At 38.9% G+C, this 20,986-nt stretch overlaps 1 protein-coding gene across 5 annotated transcripts in view; it reads right to left on the bottom strand.

The window, feature by feature from the left end:
- SPIRE1 (spire type actin nucleation factor 1) overlaps positions 1–20,986 on the bottom strand; it is a 250,744-nt gene that overhangs the window by 9,313 nt on the left and 220,445 nt on the right. For 4 of the 5 annotated variants that reach the window (XR_015554248.1, XM_087438942.1, XM_087438944.1 and 1 more), the window contains 2 exons: positions 4,738–4,880; positions 2,033–2,206 (listed from right to left, as the gene is read on the bottom strand). Coding sequence is in view for 4 of the 5 variants with exons in the window: in XM_087438942.1 (XP_087295068.1) it covers positions 2,033–2,206; positions 4,738–4,880 (317 nt within the window). In the remaining variant the exon portion in view is untranslated. The remainder of the gene's footprint in view (positions 1–2,032; positions 2,207–4,737; positions 4,881–20,986) is intronic. The other variant, XM_087438943.1, reaches the window with a different exon arrangement.

The raw sequence follows: 20,986 nt of genomic DNA, 5'->3' as shown, positions 1-20,986 counted from the left end.
GCTGTGAGCAGGAGCCTCGTTCCTCTCATCACACTGGCTCAGTCCCTCCTACAGCAAGCACTGAGCTCATCTCCATGGCTAGACGGGGACTTTAAGGACTAGATCAGCACAACTCTAATTCTCTTGCTCCTCTGTGCTTCAATGTGACTTCCAAATTTAGGAAAGGGAAGCTAAATCTTAAAGAGTTTTAATAAAGATTACAATATGCTATAGGAATAGATGTGCCTATAGAACTTACTTTTACGTATGTCACTAAAATTGCTGAGTTCTTGTGGAATATTCTGGTTATATTTACCATTCAAAAGGGGTCAGAGTTAGGCAGCACAGAAATTCGAGAGTATAATGTATAATCTGGTTACTGAACCACACAGAGAAACGGGAATAGTCATATTTTATAAAGTGTCCTTGATTAGCAAAAAATTCATAAGTAGCAGATAATTGAAATTATCCAAAACAATCATTGTTTTTTGAGCTTTTAACAAACCAAGGAAGGCAGATTTAAATAAAAATAACTACTATTAAGTTTAATCACTCTTTTCTTTTTTTGAGTTCAAAACTCAAAGTGAATTTGTTGCCTAAAGTAATGTGTGGACTTAGTACACAGATATCTCTGTTTGGGGAGGATTGATAATAAAAATTAAATGTTGGCAGATCTTTAGTAATAGCAGGAGTAACAGGAGTTAAAATGCCATCCCTGCACGGGACCATGTACTATTCAAATGGCCAGATCTAAAAGGGAAAAAAGAACAGAGATTTATCCTGTGTTTCATGACAAATAAACAGAGAAAGGAATTTGCTCTATCTCATTTACATTCAGAGTCACTTTTATAAACCAAGATGGATAATAAAGAATAACAAGGAGACCACCTACTGGTTCATTTGTCAAGGGTATATTTAGTAAATAAAGGACCTTGGAGAGCCAGGACCCTGTATGAGGTGGAACAGGCAAGGCTGCTGCAAATACTGGTCAGCAGCTCGCGTTACACCCTGGGGGCAGTGCAAGCTTCAGTACAGTCTCAGGGCTTTTTATTTCACTGAGGTTTGGAAATTATTCTTTAAAAAATTTATTCTGGGCCGGCTCCGTGGCTTAGCAGTTAAGTGCGCGCGCTCCGCTACTGGCGGCCCGGGTTCGGATCCCGGGCGCGCACCGACGCACCGCTTCTCTGGCCATGCTGAGGCCGCGTCCCACCTACAGCAACTAGAAGGATGTGCAACTATGACATACAACTGTCTACTGGGGCTTTGGGGGAAAAAAAAAGAGGAGGATTAGCACAGATGTTAGCTCAGGACTGATCTTCCTCACCAAAAAAAAAAAAAAATTATTCTGTATGAAAATCTCAAAAACGATGATAAAATGCAGAATTATTTAAAATATTTAAAATAACCATAGCAATAAAAAGAAAACTTTAAATTTCTCTCTACAGAGAAGTAAGTGGGTTGTCATAAATAAAAACCATATAACATCCTGACCATCACAATGCAGCTTTATGAAAGGTGCTAGGGAAGAGAAAGATTCTCTGAGCTCAGGGGAGGCACATGCTATGGGTATTCTTCAGAGCTGGCAGCAGGGTGTGCAGGAAACGGGCAATGACACAACTCTGTGGGCAGTTGAGTCCCTAGTGGCTACCTGGCCTGGCAGGAGGCTGCTCTGCGAGCTGAGTGTGGGAACAAACACTCTTCTGATGGTGGAGAGGCCTGGGAGGAAAGCACCCCACTGGCTCTCTGAGTGCCCCTGCACACGGAGAGGGAGACAGCCTTCCCCCTGCTGTACAAATAGGTCACTTGAAGAGACAAACACTCACAGGTCCCTCTAATCTGATGCTGCATTTTGAGTTTGTTGTCCTTTCAGTTATTTTCCTCTCAATTGAGATCATGGTGTGATCTATGCATCCTACAAAAGATTGGAATCAATGATCAGAAGCAAAGTGCCCATCTAAGCTGTTAATTCTTGCAGAGTGCGGCAGTTGAACTATCACTGTCAAAGAGATAGAGAGAGTAAAATAATTCCCAGAACCAGCAGAAAGAGGCCAACCTTTGAGGATTTCCACCTGCTGGTAAAAGCTCTCTCACACAGATAATACATAGCCCCTGCTACCCCAAATATGGTTGCTTCAAAAGGATGAGAGCTGAGCAGAGAAGCTGTTTGTATGGTAGAAAAAAGTGGTCGGAATGGCGTCCTTGGCCATACACTGGTTATCCTAGGAACCTGAACAACAGATAAGGGAAAAGAAAATGGCAGGGGAAAAAGAAAAGGAAAAATAACGCTGAACATGAGTGACCTATAAATAGTGATTACAGAGCATGAAAGAAAAACAAAACAAAACAAAAACACCATGGAAGACATTAACAGTAGATTCCATATGCGTGTCCACGCCATCTGCATCCATATGTATAAATTGGTAATAAACCATGAAGTCATTCCTAGAGAACCTCAGAGTTCACACAGCAAAGACTTAAACTTTAGATTTTTCTACCTTGGTTGTCCTGTGAACACTGAGTCTCAGGACTGGGGCTCGCTGGGAAGCAGGACAGAGGCAACTGCCTATTCTGCTTGGGAAAGCGTGGGAATGTACCCCAAGCAGGTGCTCGCTCCCCCTGGGGAAGGTACTTAAAGGCATCTTCTCTTTGGCAATCACCCTCAATCATTTGACCAAATGATGAAAAAAATTACATTTTAAACATCCTAAGGAAAGGGAGGGAGATACAATAAAAATAAAAACGAATAATAACACAGAGATTTCCACCATTTTCAGTTGAGGGGTTATAAATACAAAATGATTTCTTGTTTTCTAAAATATAGATAAAATTTTTAACTAATTATCATACTTTTTAAAATAATACTTACCAAACTAGAGGGCACTATCACAAGTGTGATTTTATGGATTTCCCAAGATAAGCTCACAGCAAGAAAAGTTATTACTTTGACCTGGATGTTATTCTGTCTCAGCTGGTGCCTAGGGGCACCTCGAGGGGGCAGAGTTCTACGTGGAACCCGAACACCATCCAGCACTGACCAGAGGCGCTCTCCCACTGCCTTTTCACTGAGACCCTTCTCTGTTACTGCAGATTGGTTTTATCTTGCTCTCCTTCTCCACAAAAAACATCTCACAGCCTGGCCAAGAACACACTAAAAAATCCCCCTTCGCCAGGAAATGTACTTCATGGGCCCTTGATGTGGGCTGATGGTCTTTCTTGGCAAACCTTCTATTACCAGCTAAAACTCCTTTGTAGTTGATCTGACAGTTCCTTCACATTGATAATTTTTAAATATAATTTAAGTCTAACTTTAACAATCATGCTATATGATCACAAGGCCAGGTATACAGCTGAATGATAAACTGGCTTCTAGGAAAGGCCATGTGAAGAGAAGAATCTCCGAATTATGGGACTTGTGAAAAAAAATCACAAAGTAGCTCTCTCTTACATATTTTTATGACAATAACTGTATATTTTGCTAAAGCAATAACTTATTCACATTAACAAAAGTCTTTGCATTTTAAAGTTTGAAACTGTAGGTTAGAGTTCTGTTTTTCAGTTGGTAAACCACGGATGAGGCTATATTTCATCAAATATCAGTATTTTGGTGATTATTTAGGAGTAAGAGGAATCCTATCAGGAATTGCCATAAAATCATTAGTTCTTTAATCTTACTGTTTGGGAATAGAGATGACTGATCAAATTTCAACACTATCAGCCCTGTTCAAACTCAGTATCTTCACAATAACCACAATATCTCCCTCTACTTTGAAGAAGGGACATCTATTATTGCTTCATTTGAACCCTTGATGATTCATCACAGCCTAAAAATATGGATTAAGCATATTCCACTGTTTTTTATTCACGAGTATCTGAAAAAACATTAAACATTAGGTTGCTGATGGAATTACTGATTGAAGCCTTGCATTTCGCCTGCAAATATTTCTGAAGTCAAGTGAGACTACAAAAGAATCTTTACAGACCTGCTTTGGCTGGTGGAACTATTACTTCTTCCTGGCAGGGTCTTGTATACTATATCCTACTGTTCTGAGAAATGAGTAGATACTACATGAACCTGGAAGTCTCTGGAAAACAGCAAAAACTGTCAACCAGTCCAAATAGTAGCTTCAGCTCCAGTAACACAAAACATACAGTCACACATCACTTAATGACAGGGATACATTCTGAGAAATGCGTTGTTAGGCGATTTTGTGATTGTGCGAACATCATAGAGTGTACTCACACAAACCTAGATGGTATAGCCTACTACACACCTAGGCTATATGGTACTAATCCTATTGGACCACCATTATATACATGGTCCATTGTTGACCAAATGTAGTTATTCAGTGCATGACTGTACCTGAAAACAATGAACAATGATTTTTAATGCATCAAAAGTCTCCCCTTGTACTTCTGCCTCAATAAAATAGTCTACTGTAGTCAGACCTTGCTAAGTTTTTTGATTAGTTTTAACAATTCTGAAGTGGAGTAATACCCATTGAAAGGAAGAAAGCATTTCTTTAATAACAATCCATACTTTCAAACATTGATAAATCGTCTGAAAAAAAAGTACTTTAAATGAGTAAAGAGTGGTCAAATTTCATTTGGGTTACTGTTAGGGTTGGTTTTCTTTAACTATTACAAACAAATATGGTTATTTAAAGTTCATTCTAACTTCTGGAAGCTTCTTAAAAAAGCTAATGATTCTAGGTCCCCTAACTGATCCGTATGTTTCTACGCAGTCTTTCAGTTACTTACAAGAGATCGGGAGCTCTGCTTGGATGGTGCCAAAAACTGTCTCACGTTAGTAGGCGTTTCCTTTTCAATGGAATGTCGTCTCTGGGGTGGCTGCCGTCTCTCTGGTTGGGGTGTTGATGATATGGGCAAGAATTTAGGAGGCTCTAAAGAAATGAAATTAACCAAATTGAAATGAACTTTCTTACAAAATAAAAATCTTAGGTTTCAAATTTCTAACAGAAAATTCTTTGTCACTTGTGACAAAATGCATTTAAAGATGAAGTGTTTATTTCATTGGAGAGGTATATTAAGATTGGAGGTTCTTAGGGGAAGACTGTGAGGACTGTTATAGAAGAATCTTTACAAGACAAACTTGCTACAGAAATAGCAAGGAAAACGGAAAAAATATTTTGTTTTTAATATTCATTCAAATTCATACATAAAAACACATAAGTATAGTTTCAGATTTACATACAAATGCCATCATGTTATTTTCCACAGAATTTTGCAATTCAAGAGTCTCAGGCATTACTTAAAAACGTAAAAATATGTATTCTATGTGTCCAAGAAAGACTCCCAAATCATACCAAAATTCTCAAGTGCACCCTCCTTGTACGTTCTCCTTTTTAAAGATAAAGTATGAAAACACTTCCTTCTTGATGTTTATCAAGACATTTTGTCCTTAGGTTTAAATCAAGCTGTATTTAAATTTTGAAAAGTAAATTCCAGTTTTGATGTTAATATTGTACCGCTGCTCCTCTGCCTAGTAATATTTTGCAACAGGGTTTAATACGAGAACGTTTTAGGGTCTGAATCGTTCTGGATTCACATTTTGAAAACATAAGGATAACATTAGAAATAAATTTGCTGCCAGAGTTTTATTTCATACTTCTTCCCACTCTCTCTGCAAAGTAAGGCTGCTTCAATGTAGTGGGTGAGGAAAGTGACCATCAACACAAAGTTCAAGTCCCTCTATTTGGACTGTTCCACCAAGAGAAATCACTAAAGGAAAACAAAGAACATAATTTCCACACTCAAGAAAAGATATAGAAATCCATTATGTGATTTAACTGGGTCTCTATAATATTTAATAGGTCTGATCAGATATCAATTACAGATAATACCCAAGGTCAGCTCCTACCGTTTCTGATATAATCTAAGTAAATCAAAATAATATTTAAAGAATTTTAACCACTTAAACCTCCACGTATATAGGAAATCAAGTCAATATTCTAAGAATATCTTTATATAAGTTTTTTCTCTTGGTAAGTTTTTTTTATTGCAGTAAAATATTCATAATATATTTACCATCTTTAACCTTTTTAAATGTACAGTTCTGTGGTATTAAATACATTTACATTGTTGTGCAACCATTACCATTATGCATCCCCATAACTCTTTTTATCTTGCAAAACTGAAACTCTCCACTCATTAAACAATAAAACTTCCCATTCTCCCCACCCTGCAGCCCCTGGCAACCACCATCTACTTTCTGTCTCTATGATTTTCACTACTCTAAGTACCTCATATAAATGGAATCATACAGTATTTGCCTTTTTGTGACTGACTTATTCCACTTGGCATAATGTCCTCAAGGTTCATTTGTGTTGTAGCCTATTGCAGAAATTCCCTCCTTTTTAGGCTGAATAATAGTCCATTGTATGGATATACCCCATTTTGCTTTACCCATTCATGCATTGATGGACAGTTGAGTTGTTTCCACATTTTAGTTATTGTGAATAATGTTACTATGAAGACAGGTGTACAAATACCTCTTTGAGACCCTGCTTTCAATTCTTCTGGGTATATACTCAGAAGTGGAATTGCTGGATCATTTGGCAATTCTATTTTTAAATTTTTGAGGAATTGCCATACTGTCTTCCACAGCACCTGTACCACTTTACATTCCCACCAACAGGGCATAAGAGTTCCAATTTCTCACCAACACTTGTTGTTTTCTGTTTTTTTGTGATAGTAGCCATTACAATGGGTGTGAGGTGGTATCCCATTGTAGTTATTTTTTTTCGAGTTTGAGTATTTTATTTACTTTATTTTGTTTAATTAATTAATTAATTTTTTATTGTGGTAACATTGGTTTATAACATTATATAAATTTCTGGTGTACATCATTATACTTCTATTTCTGCATAGATTACATCATGTTCACCACCCAAAGACTAATTACAACCCATCACCACACACATGTGCCTAATCATCCCTTTCGCCTTCCTCCCTCCTCCCTTCCCCTCTGGTAACCACCAATCTGATTTCTGTCTCTATGTGTTTGTTTGTTGTTGCTTTTTTTTTTTTTTTGTGAGGAGATCAGCCCTGTGCTAACATCTGCCAATCCTCCTCTTTTTGCTGAGGAAGACTGGCCCTGGGCTAACATCAGTGCCTATCTTCCTCCACTTTATATGGGACGCCACCACAGCATGGCTTGCCAAGCAGTGCATCGGTGCGTGCCTGGGATCTGAACTGGCGAACCCCGGGCCATCGCAGCAGAGCACGAACACTTAACCACTTGCACCATGGGGCCGGCCCCTGTTTGTTGTTGCTTTTATCTTCTACTTATGAGTGAAGTCACATGGTATTTGACCTTCTCCCTCTGACTTATTTAGCTTAGCATAATACCCTCAATGTCCATCCACGTTGTCACAAATGGCTGCATTTCGTTGTTTCTTATGACTGAATAGTATTCCATTGTGTATATACACCACATCTTCCTTATCCATTCATCGCTTGATGGGCATCTAGGTTGCTTCCAAGTCTTGGCTATTGTGAATAACGCTGAAATGAACACAGGGGTGCATGTATCTTTACGCATTTGTGTTTTCAAGTTCTTTGGATAAATACCCAGCAGTAGAATAGCTGGATTGTAAGGTAGTTCTATTCTTAATTTTTTGAGGAATCCCCATACTATTTTCCATAGTGGCTGCACCACTTTGCATTCCCACCAGCAGTCTATGAGAGTTCCCTTCTCTCCAGATCCTCTCCAACACTCGTTGTTTTCTGTCTTGTTAATTATAGCCATTCTGACAGGAGTGAGGTGATATCTCATTGTAGTTTTGATTTGCATTTCCCTGATAGTTAATGATGCTGAACATTTTTTCATGTGTCTGTTGGCCATCTGTATATCTTCTTTGGAGAAATGTCTGTTAGGTTTTTTTGCCCATTTTTTAATGGGCTTGTCAGTTTTTTTGTTGTTGAGATGTATGAGTTCTTTATATATTTTGGAGATTAACCCCTGATCAGATATATGGTTTGCAAATATCTTCTCCCAATTGTTAGGTTGTCTTTCCATTTTGTTGATGGTTTCCTTTGCTGTGCAGGTTTTTAGTTTGATGTAGTCCCATTTGTTTATGTTTTCAATTGTTTCCCTTGACCGGTCAGACATGGTGCTTGAAACTATGTTGCTCAGACCAATGTCAAAGAGTGTACTGCCTATGTTTTTTCCTAGAAGTTTTATGGTTTCAGGTCTTACATTCAAGTCTTTAATCCATTTTGAGTTAATTTTTGTGTATGGTGTAAGATAATAGTCTACTTTCATTTTTTTGCATGTGGCTTTCCAGTTCTCCCAACATCATTTATTGAAGAGAGTTTCCTTTCTCCATTGTATGTTCTTGGCTCCCTTGTCAAAAATTAGCTGTCCATAGATGTGTGGGTTTATTTCTGGGCTCTCGATTCTGTTCCATTGATCTGTGTGTCTGTTTTTGTACCAGTACCATGCTGTTTTCATTACTATAGCTTTGTAGTATATTTCAAAAGCAGGGAGTTTGATACTTCCAGCTTTGTTCTTTTTTCTCAGGATTCCTTTGGCTATTCGGGGTCTTCTGTTACTCCATATACATTTTAGGATCTTTGTTCTATTTCTGTGAAAAACGTTGTTGGAAATTTGATAGGGATTGTATTGAATCTATAGAGTGCTTCAGGAAGTATGGATATTTTAACTACGTTAATTCTTCCAATCCAAGACAGATTATATTTCCATTTCTTTGTGTCTTCTTCAATTTTTTCAAAAATGTTTTATAGTTTTCAGTGCACAGATCTTTCACCTCTTTGGTTAAACTTATTCCTAGGTATTTTATTCTTTTTGTTGCAATTGTAAATGGGATTGTATTCTTAATTTCTCTTTCTGCTACTTCATTGCTGGTGTATAGAAACACAACTGATTTTTGTGTGTTGACTTTGTATCCTGCAACTTTACCGTATTCATTTACTACTTCTACAAGTTTTTTGGTGGATTCTTTAGGGTTTTCTCTATATAAAATCATGTCATCTGCAAATAGTGACAGTTTCACTTCTTCCTTTCCAATTTGGATCCCTTTTATTTCTTTTTCTGCCTGATTGCTCTGGCTAGGACTTCCAGTACTACGTTGAATAGAAGTGGTGAAAGCAGGCATTCTTGCATTGTTCTTTTCTTTTTTTTCCTGAGGAAGATCAGCCCTGAGCTAACATCATGCCAATCCTCCTCTTTTTGCTGAGGAAGACCAGCCCTGAGCTAACATCTATTGCCAATCCTCCTCCTTTGTTTCCCTTTTTCTCCCCAAAGCCCCAGTAGATAGCTGTATGTCATAGTTGCAGATCCTTCTAGTTGCCATATGAGGGACGCCGCCTCAGGGTGGCCGGACAAGCAGTGTTTCAGTGCGTGCCCAAGATCGGAACCCGGGCCGCCAGCAGCAGAGCGCGCACACTTAACGGCTAAGCCACGGGGCCAGCCCGCCTTGTATTGTTCTTGATCTTAGAGGGAGCACTTTGTCTTTCACCATTGAGTATGATGTTTGCTGTCAGTTTTTCACATATGGTTTTTACTATGTTGAGGTATTTTCCTTCTATTCCTAGTTTGTTGAGTGTTTTTGTTTTTTAATCGTGAAAGGGTGTTGAATTTTGTCAAATGCTTTTTCTGCATATCCTTTTTCTGCATCAATTGAAATGATCATGTGGTTTTTTTCCTTCATTATATTAATGTGGCATATTACACTGATCAATTTTCATGTATTGAACCATCCTTGCCTTCCAGGAATAAATCCCACTTGGCCATGGTGTATAATTCTTTTAATATGCTGCTGAATTCTGTTTGTGTCTTGACATGAGTACAGCCATGTTTGGCCACTCCACTGACCTATAGCCAGCAGCGCACAAAGAAATATAAAGCTGCTTTCTGTGTGGTGGGAACTGGCCTTTTCCCAGGAACTGGCCTTTCTCCCACGGAGAGAGTTGCAAGTTGTAACATTTCAAGGCTCTTGGAGCGTCGTAGCATGGAATGGACTGGCCATCTGTGCTGGGCTAGGAGGATAACCAGAGAGAACAATGCACGTACACAATTACTGGGCTGGGACGTTAACCAGGGGGCTCAGTGCACATACGCCACTGATAACCATTTGTGCGTGGAAACACTAAATGCTTGCTCTGCAAACTCTGTAATTGCTTACTCTGAAAATTACTGATGGTATAAAAAACTGCTGGAAACTGAGCCCTAGTGAGAGTTCCACCTGTGGAAGGGACGCCTTGCCCAGGATGTGTGATCCCTGCCCAGCTGCGTCGATTGACAGGACTCTCTCGGCAGTGGGGCGTGGATGTTGTGAGTAATTGATTTGATCTGAAGTAACTGATTTATTGTGAAGTAATTGATCTGATGTGTTCTCTTTTCGGTCAACCTGGTGTTTCTCTTTCCAGTTGATTTGTGTCATTTCCCTTCAGTTGATGTGGTGTTTCCCTTTCCAATCGATCTGATGTTTTTCCCTCTTATTATATGACCTATTTGAATCTGCTGCTATCTCAGCTGATGTGGATTCCCTTTCCAGTCGAGCTGGTGTTTTTTCCCTCTTATTATTTGACCTATTTGGATCTGTTTGTGGACTATTGCCTTTACTATCCTCTATATAATAAAATATACCTTCAGTCATTTGTTTGGAGTGGAAAGTTTCTTTTACGTCTCCGATTGAATCCCCGAACCTCTCATAACAGTTTGCTAGTATTCTGTTGAGGGTTTTTGCATCAATGTTAATAAGTGGTATTAGTATGTAGTTTTCTTTTCTTGTAGTATCTTTGTCTGCTTTGGTACTGGGGTAATGCTGGTCTCATAGAATGAATTAGGAAGTGTTCTCTTCATTTTTTTGGAAATGTTTGAGAAGCACTGGTATTAGTTTTTCTTTAAATGTTTGGTAGAATTCACCAGTAAAGCACTGGGTCCAGGGTTTTTCTTTGTTGAGAGATTTTATGATTACTGATTCAACATCCTTACAAGTTATAGGTCTATTCAGATTTTCTATTTCTTTCTGATTTAGTCTTGCTAGGTTTTACATTTCTAGGAATTTATCCATTTCATCCAGGTGATCCAGTTTGATTGTGTACAATTGTTCATAGTACTCTCTCACAATTCTTTTTATTTCTGTAGAAACAGTAGTAATGTCCTCCCTTTCATTTCTGATTTTAGTAATTTAAGTCTCCTCTCTCTCTTTTTTTTATTGTGAAATTTTTGTTGTACATTATTGTTTGTCAGTCACCATATAAATGCATCCCTCCACCCCTTGTGCCCACCCCCAGCCCCCTAGCCACTGGTAACCACAAAACAGTTCTATTTGTCCATGTGTTGGTTTATCTTTCACATATGAGTGAAGTCACACAGTGTTTGTCTTTCTCTTTCTGGCTTATTTCGCTTAACATAATACCCTCCAGGTCCATCCATGTTGTTGCAAATGGGACGATTTTGTCTTTTTTAATGGCTGAGTAGTATTCCATGGTATATATATACCACATCTTCTTTATCCAATCATCGGTCAAGGGACACTTGGGTTGCTTCCATGTCTTGGCTATAGTGAATAATGCTGCAATGAACATAGGGGTGCATAAACCTCTTTGGATTGTTGATTTCAGGTTCGTTGGGTAGATACCCAATAGTGGGATAGCTGGATCATAAGGTATTTCTTTTTTAATCTTTTGAGGAATCTCCATACTGTTTTCCACAGAGGCTGCACCAGTTTGCATTCCCACCAGCAGTGGATTAGAGTTCCCATTTCTCCACAGCCTCTCCAGCATTTGTTGCTTTTTGTCTCGGTGATTATAGCCATTCTAACGGGTGTAAGGTGATATCTTAGTGTGGTTTTGATTTGCATTTCCCTGATGATTAGTGATGTTGAGCATCTTTTCATCTGCCTATTGGCCATCTGTATATCTTCTATGGAGAAGTGTCTGTTCATTTACTCTGCCCATTTTGTGATTGGGTTGATTGTTTTTTTGTTGTTCAGTTGTGTGAGTTCTTTATATATTATGGAGATTAATCCCTTATCGGATATACAGTTTGCAAATATTTTTTCCCAGCTGGTAGGTTCCCTATTCATTTTGATCCTGGTTTCATTTGCCTTGTAGAAGCTCTGTAATCTGATGAAGTCCCACTTGTTTATTTTTCATTTTGTTTCCCTTGTCTGAGTAGACATGGAATTCAAAAAGATCCCTTTATGGCTGATGGCGAGTAGTGTACTACCTATATTTTCCTCCAGGAGTTTTATAGTTTCAGGTCTCACCTTCAGGTCTTTGGTCCATTTTGAGTTCATTTTTGTGTGTGGCGAAAGAAGATGGTCTACTTTCATTCTCTTGCAAGTGACTGTCCAGTTTTCCCAGCACTATTTATTGAAGAGACTTTCCTTTCTCCACTGTATGTCCTTAGCTCCTTTGTCAAAGATTAGCTGCCCGTAGATGTGACGTTTTATTTCTGGATTTTCAATTCTGTTCCATTGATCTGTGTGTCTGTATTTGTACCAGTACCATGCTGTTTTAATTACTATTGCTTTGTAGTATGTTTTACAGTCAGGGATTGTGATGCCTCCAGCTTTGTTCTTCTTTCTCAGGATTGCTTTAGCTATTCGGGGTCTTTTGTTGCCACATATGAATGTTAGTATTCTTTGTTCTATTTCTGTGAAGAGTGTCCTTGGGATTCTGATTGGGATTGCATTCAATCTGTACATTGCTTTAGATAGTATGGACATTTTAACTATGTTTATTCTTCCAATCCAAGTGCATGGAATATTTTTCCATTTCTTTATGTCGTCACTGATTTCACTCAATAATGTCTTACAGTTTTCATTGCATAGGTCTTTCACTTCCTTGGTTAAATTTATTCCTAGATATTTTATTCTTTTTGTTGCAATTGTAAATGGGGTTGTCTTCTTGAGTTCTCTTTCTGTTAGTTCATTGTTGGTATATAGAAATGCAACTGATTTCTGTAAGTTGATTTTGTACCCTGCAACTTGGCTGTAGTTATTATTTCTAATAGTTTTCCAATGGATTCTTTAGGGTTTTCTATATACAAGATCATGTCATCTACAAACAGCAAGAGTTTCACTTCTTTCATTGCCTATTTGGATTCCTTTTATTCCTTTTTCTTGCCTAATTGCTCTGGCCAGAACCTCAAGTACTGTGTTGAATAAGAGTGGCGAGAGTGGACACCCTTGTCTTGTTCCTGTTTTCAGAGGGATGGCTTTCAGTTTTTCCCAATTGAGTATGATGTTGGCTGTGGGTTTGTCATATATGGCCTTTATCATGTTGAGGTACTTCCCTTCTATACCCATTTTGTTGAGTTTTTATCATTAATGGATGTTGGATCTTGTCAAAAGCCTTCTCTGCATCTATTGAGATGATCATGTGGTTTTTATTGCTCGTTTTCTTAATGTGGTGTATCACATTGATTGATTTGTGGATGTTGAACCATCCCTGTGTCCCTGGTATAAATCCCACTTGATCATGGTGTATGATCTTTCTAATGTATTGCTGTATTCGGTTTGCCAATATTTTGTTGAGGATTTTGCATCTATGTTCATCAGGGATATTGGTCTGTGGTTTTCCTTCTTAGTATTGTCTTTGTCTGGCTTTGGTATCAGGGTGATGTTGGCCTCGTAGAATGTGTTGGGAAGTGTTCCATCTTCCTCTATTTTTTGGATTAGTTTGAGAAGGATAGGTATTAAGTCTTCTTTGAATGTTTGGTAAAATTCTCCAGAGAAGCCATCTGGTCCTGGAGTTTTATTTTTTGGGAGGTTTTTGATTACTGTTTCAATCTCCTTACTTGTGATTCGTCTATTCAGGTTCTCTATTTCCTCTTGATTCAGTTTTGGGAGGCTGTGTGAGTCCAGGGATTTACCCATTTCTATCTAGATTGTCCAATTTGTTGGCATATAGTTTTTCATAGTATTCTCTTATAATCTTTTGTATTTCTGTGGTATCTATTGTGATTTCCCCTTTTTCATTTCTAATTTTATTTATTTGAGCCTTCTCTCTTTTTTTCTTGGTGAGTCTGGCTAAGGGTTTGTCAATTTTGTTTATCTTCTCAAAGAACCAGCTCTTTGTTTCACTGATCCTTTCTACTGTTTTTTTTTTAAATTTCAATTTCATTTATTTCTGATCTGATTTTTATTATTTCCCTCCTTCTGCTGACTTTGGGCTTTGTTTGTTCTTCTTTTTCTAATTCTGTTAGGCGTAGTTTGAGGTTGCTTATTTGGGCTTTTTCTTGTTTGTTAAGGTGGGCCTGTATTGATATGAGTTTCCCTCTCAGGACCACTTTTGCTGCATCCCATATGAGTTGGTATGGTGTATTTTCATTTTCATTTGTCTCCAGATATGATTTGATTTCTCCTTTAATTTCGTCAATGATCCATTGGTTGTTTAGTAGCATGTTGTTGAGACTCCACAGCTTTGTCACTTTCCTAGTTTTTTTCTTGTAGTTGATTTCTATCTTCATGGCATTATGGTTGGAAAAGAAGCTTGTTATGATTTCAATCTTCTTAAATTTATATAAGCATGCCTTGTTTCCCAACATACGGTCTATTCTTGAGAATGTTCCATGTGTGCTTGAGAAGAATGTGTAATCTGCTGTGTTGGGATGGCGTGCTCTATGTATATCTACTAAGTCCATCTCATCAAGTTTTTCATTTAAGTCCGTTATTTCCTTATTGATTTTCTGTCTGGATGATCTGTCCATTGATGAGAGTGGGGTGTTAAGATCCCCTACTATTATTGTGTTGTTGTTAATATCTCCTTTTAAGTTTGTTAATAGTTGCTTTATGTACCTTGGTGCTCCTGTATTAGGTGCACATATATTTAAAAGTGATATGTCTTCTTGGTGGACTGTCCCTTTTATCATTATATATTGCCCCTCTTTGCCTCTCATTACCTGTTTTATCTTGAGGTCAACTTTGTCTGATATAAGTATGGCAACGCCTGCTTTCTTTTGTTTGCCATTAGCTTGGAGTATTGTCTTCCATCCTTTCACTCTGAGCCTGTGTTTGCCTTTAGAGCTGAGATGTGTTTCCTGGAGGCAGCACATTGTTGGGTCTTGTTTTTTAATCTATCCCACCACTCTGTGTCTTTTGATTGGAGAGTTCAGTCCATTTACATTTAGGGCAATTATTGATATATGTGGGCTTGTTGTTGTTATTTTATTGCTCTTTTTCCAGTTCTTTTGCATTTCTTTTGTTTCTCATCCTGTGTGTTTCAGACTACCAATTCAGTTTGCTAGTTCTGCATGGGGGTTCTCTTAGTTTTCTCTTTCTTTATCCTCTGTGATTCTGTTCTGATTCTTTGGTTAGCGGTTACCATGCGGTTTGTATAAAAAATCTTGTGGATGTGATAGTCCATTTTTTGATGGCCTCTGATTCCCTTAGACTAAGTCGATTCAATCCCTTTCCTCTTCCCCTTCTAAGTTATTGTTGTCACATCTATTCCTTCTTGTGTTGTGAGTTCGTGTTTAATATGATGAGGTTCTATTTATTCTTGGTGCTTACCTTCCCTTGATCTTTGGTTTTATAATTAAGTGTTTGCTAATCCATTTTGATAGTGGACTGCAATTTTTCTGATTTTGTTGACCTATTTTCCTCCTTGTTCAAAACTCTGAATCCCCTTTCTCTTTTTTTTTCTCAGGGATGAGGGCCTTCTTGAGCACTTCTTGTAGTGGGGGTCTTGTGGCAATGAACTCCCTTAGCTTTTGTTCATCTGCGATAGTTATTATTTCTCCATCACATCTGAAGGATATTTTCACTGGATAGAGTATTGTTGGCTGCAAGTTTTTGTCCTTCAGAATTTTGAATATATTGTTCCACTCTCTCCTAGCCTGTAAAGTTTCTGTCGAGAAATTGGCTGACAGCCTGATAGGAAATCCTTTGTATGTTATTTTTTTTTGTCTAGCTGCCCTTAATATTTTATCTTTGTCATTGACTCTTGGCAGCTTTACCACTATATGCCTTGGAAAGGGTCTTTTCATGTTGATATATTTATGAGATTTATTTATTTCATTCACTGGTATTTCCAGCTCCTTCCCCAGGTTTGGGAAGTTCTCAGCTATTATTTCTTTGAACAAGTTCTCTGTTCCTTTTCCCCTCTCTTCTCCCTCTGGAATACCTATAATCCTTATGTTGGATTTACTAATTGAGTCAGATATTTCTCGGAGAGTTTCCTCATTTCTTTTTAGTCTTAGTTCTCTCTGCTCCTCCATCTGGAGCATTTCTGCATTGCTGTCCTCGATACTGCTAATTTTTTCCTCCATATTGTCAGCCCTGATGCTTGAGGCTTCCAGATTTGTCTTTATCTCCTCTATTGTGTTTTTCATCTCTAAGATTTCTGATTAGTTTTTTTAATAGTTTCAATCTCTTTTGTGAAGAAACTCCTGATTTCATTGAATTGTCTGTCTGTGTTTTCTTGTATTTCATTAAGCTTTTTTATGATGGCTATTTTGAACTGTCATTAAGGTTATACATTTCTGTGCTTTCCGGGTTGACTTCTGGGTGCCTGTCATTTTCCTTTTGGTCTGGAGTTTTAATATAGTTTTGCATAGTGCCTGTTGGTGTTGGCTTACTTTTCCTCATAGTGAAAATATGTGGTCGCACTTTCCTCTTGCTGCCACTGGGTGGGGGTCTAGGGCTGTGTATCCTGGCCCGCCTCGATCCATGGGCACTCTTGTCGGCCCCTGGCTGATCTGAGGCATGGCTGAGTGGAGGCTGCTGGGGGTGAAGTGTGAGAACAGCTGGAGGTGGAGTGTGGGGACAGCTGAGACTGGATCGCAGCTAGGCCGCAGCAGCTGGGGCTTGGGCGCAGGTAAGTTGAAGCAGCTGCAGCTGAAGTGCCACTGGGCTGAAGAAGGAAGAGTTGGAGTGCGGCTGGGCCAAAGAAGCTGGAAACTGGTGTGTGCTGGGCCAAAGGAGCTGGAACTAGAGTGCGCTGGGCTAAAGAAGGAGGAGCTGGAGCGCCACTGGGCCAAAGAAGCTGGAGCTGGAGTGCCGCTGGGCTGAAGACGCTGGAACTGGAGTGCGGTGGGCCAAAGTTGCTGGTGCCAAGTCAGCTGGAGCCTGAGCACAGGACAAGCCAAAGCAGCTGGAACTGGGGGCAGGGGGCAGTCAAGCCAAAGGAGCTGGGGTGGGGCACAGTCAAGCTGATGCAGCCGGGGCTGTGGCTTGGTCCAGCTGGAGCAGCTGGGGCTGTGGCACGGTGGGGCCTGAGCTGCCACTGCCTCTGGTGCGGGTGCGCACGCTCGCCCTGCTGCTGGTGAGGACTGGGCACCACCTGTGGCCGCTGCCTCTGGGGGTAGGGCTGAGCTGAAGTGTGCTGTGCTGAAGCGTGGGTCAGGCGGGACAGGTGGGGAGGGGCGCTTATTTTCGCCTCCCCAATCTCAGAGGTTTCTCGCCTCACTGTCACTCTCTGCTCTCCTGAGGGGCTAGCTTGTTGAAAGTACCCTCGCAACACTTCCACTCCCTCCATGGGCTGTGAGGGTCTTGGAGAGCACCAGTATTCACTGGGCGAGCCACCTCTCCCCTCACCTCTGAGAGACGCGTGGTCTCAGTCTCTGGATTGCAGTCCTTGGGGAAGGAAGGAATCTCCTCTTACCTCCTTCCACTTACTCTGGGGATTCCAGCACCTTAGTCCTCAGGTGTATGGCTGCCTGGGTGCCTCAGACGTCCCCTGTGTTGTGTGAATGGCTTCTGTTGGAATATGAATGTCCTTTTTCTTGTGTCTTAGAGGGGAGAGTTCAATGGGGGAAGCTCACTCCGCCATGATGCTCAAGTCTCCTCTCTTTTTACTTAGTTCATCTAGCTAAAGGTCTGTCAATTTTGTTGATCTTTCTGAAGAATCAACTTTTGGTTTCATCAATTTTCTCCATTGTTTTTCTATTCTCTATTTTGTTTATCTGTGCTCTAATCTTTATTATTTCCTTCCTTCTCCTAGTTTTGGGTTTAGTTTGTTGTTCTTTTCTTTTTTTTTTTTTTTACTTAAGTTGTAAAGTAAGGTTCTTGATTTGAGATCTTTCTTGTTTGTTTTTTTTTTAAACCAGAACATTTATTGTGCAACTAATCATTGAAAAAAAAATTTTTTTTATCGTAAGCATTTATAGCAAATATTTCCCCTAGCGCTGCTTTTGCTGCATCTCATAAGTTTTGGTATGTTGTGTTTTCATTTTCATTCACCTTTAAGTATTTTCTAATTTCCCTGGGACTTCTTTGATGTATTTTTAAAAGTGTATTCTTTAATTTCCATAATTTTATGAAATTTTCAGTTTTCCTTCCATTATTGATTTCTAACTTCATCCCATTGTGGCCAGAGAAGATACTTTGTATGACATCTATCTTTTAAAACCTATTGATGGGCCGGCCCCGTGACTTAGTGGTTAAGTGCGTGCGCTCCGATGCAGGCGGCCCGGGTTCGGATCCCGGGCGCACACAGACGCACTGCTTCTCCAGCCATGCTGAGGCCGCATCCCACATACAGCAGCTAGAAAAATGCGCAACTATGACATACAACTATCTACTGGGGCTTCGAGGGAAAAATAAATAAAATTATAAAAAATAAAAAATAAAAAAAATAAAACCTATTGAGACTTAATTTGTGGCCTAACATATGGTCTATCCTGAAAAATATTCCACGTGCACTTGAGAAGAATGTGTATTCTTTTGATGGGTAGAGTGTTCTGAATATGTCTGTTAGATCTAGTTGGTTATTGTATTGTTTTAAGTCTTCTATTTCCTTACTTATTTTCTGTCTGGTTGTTCTATCCATTATTATAAAATGGAGCGGAGTGGTGTATTGAAGTCTCCACCTATTATTGTAGAAATGTCTATTTCTCCTTTTAATTCTGTCAGTTTTCGCTTCATATATTTTGATGGTCTGCCATTAGGTGTGTACATGTTTATAACTATTATATCCTCTTGATGCAGTGAACCTTTCCTTAACATACGACGTCCTTCTTTGTCTCTTGTAACATTTTCTAATTTAAAGTCTATTTTGTCTGATATTAGTATACCCACCTCAGCTCTCTCTTTGTTACTATTTGCATGGAATATCTTTTTTCATTCTTTCACTTTCAATCTGTTTGTGTCTTTGGATCTCAAGGGAGTCTCTTGTAGACAGCATATAGTTGGATCATGTGTTTTTATCCATTCTGTCAATCTCTGTCTTTTTTTTTTTCTGGTGAGGAAGATTAGCCCTGACCTAATATCTGTCGCCAATCTTCCTTTTTTTGCTGAGCAAGACTAGACCTGGGCTAACATCCGTGCCCATCTTCCTCCACTTTATATGGGACGCTGCCACAGCATGGCTTGACAAGCAGCGCGTTGGTGCAGTGCATGCCCCGGATCTAAACCCCGGGCCACCACAGCAGAGCATGTGCACTTAACCGCTATGCCACCTGGCCAGCCCCAATCGCTGTCTTTTGATTAGAGTTTAATCCATTTACATTTAAAGTAATTACTGATAAGGAGGGACTTCTGTCATTGTGCTATTTGTTTTTTTATATGCCTTATAACTTTTTGTACTTCATTTTCTGCATTACTGTCTTCTTTTGTGTTTAGTTGATTTTTTGTAGTGAAATGTTTAAATTCCTTTCTCATTTCCTTTTGTGAATAGCTATATTCTATAGCTATTTTCTTTGTGTTTACCATGTGGATTACATTTAACATCTTAAAGTTATAACATTTATTTTTATACCAGCTTAACTTCATAACACACAAAACCTGTGCTCCTATACAGCTCCATCTCCATCCCTTTTGGTTGATGGTGTTACAAAATTACATCTTTATACATTGTCTGCCCCAAAATATAGACTAATAATTCTTTTAAATGCATTAGTCTCTCAAATTATGTAGAAAACAATATTTGGAGTTACAAACCAAAGTTACAGTAATATTAGCTTTTACGCTAACAATTGTTTTTTCTTTAAATGTATTAGTCTCTTAAATCATGTAGAAAACAAAAAGTACAGTTACAAACCATTGTTACAATAATATTAGCTTTTATAAATGCCCATGTATTCACCTTTATTGAGATCTTTATTTCTCCATATGGCTTCAAGTTACTGTCTAGGTGTCCTTTCATTTCACCCTGTAGGACTCTGTTGAACATTTCTTTCAGTGAAGGTCTAGTGGTCACAAACTCCCTCAGCTTTTGTTTATCTGGAAATGTCCTGATTTCTCCCTCACTTCTGAAGAACAATTTTGTTGGATATAGGATTCTTGGTTGATGTTTTTTTTCTTTTAGTACTAGGAATACATAGGCCCACTGTCTTCTGGCCTCCAAAGTTTCTGATGAGAAATATGGTGAGGATCTTACTGAGGACTCCTTGTATGTGATGACTTGCTTCTCTCTTGCTGCCTTCAAGATTCTCTCTCTGTGATTGTCTTTTGAAAGTCTGATTATAATGTGTCTCAGTATGGGTCTTTTTGAGTCCATCTTAGTTGAGCTTCTTGGATGTTTATATTTATGTCTTTCATCAAATTTGGGAAGTTTTAGCCATTTCTGCAAATATTCTTTCTGCCCCTTTCTCACCTTCCTGTCCTTCTGGGACTCCCATAGTGCATATGTGGTCTGCTTGGTGGTGTCCCACAGGTCCCTTAGTCTGTTTGCTTTTCTTCAATCTTTTTTCTTTCTGTTCTTCAGATTCGATAATTTCCACTGTGCTATCTTTAAGTTTATTGATTCTTTTTTCTGCCTACTCAAGTCTGCCTTTGAATCCCTCTAGTGAATTATTCCTATCAGTTATTGTACTTTTCAGCTCCAGAATTTCTTTTTAGGTATTCTCTTTATTGATATTTCCATTTTGTTCACACATCATTTTCTTGACCTTCTCCATATCTTCCTTTCTTTCTTTGAGCACCTTTAAAACAGTTGTTTTAAAGTCTTTGTCTCGTGTATCTATCATCAGTTCTTTTTTTGGGACAGTTTCTGTTGATTTTTTTCCTCTGACTGGGCCATACTTCCCTGTTTCTTTATATGCCTTGTGATTTTTTTTTGAACACTGGACATT

This window comes from Ceratotherium simum, chromosome 14, assembly GCF_057802395.1.
Source record: "Ceratotherium simum simum isolate JZ-2026a chromosome 14, ASM5780239v1, whole genome shotgun sequence".
NCBI classification, from domain to species: Eukaryota; Metazoa; Chordata; class Mammalia; order Perissodactyla; family Rhinocerotidae; genus Ceratotherium; species Ceratotherium simum.
Note: the sequence above shows the minus strand (reverse complement) of the source record. Positions and strands in the feature narration are given on the sequence as shown.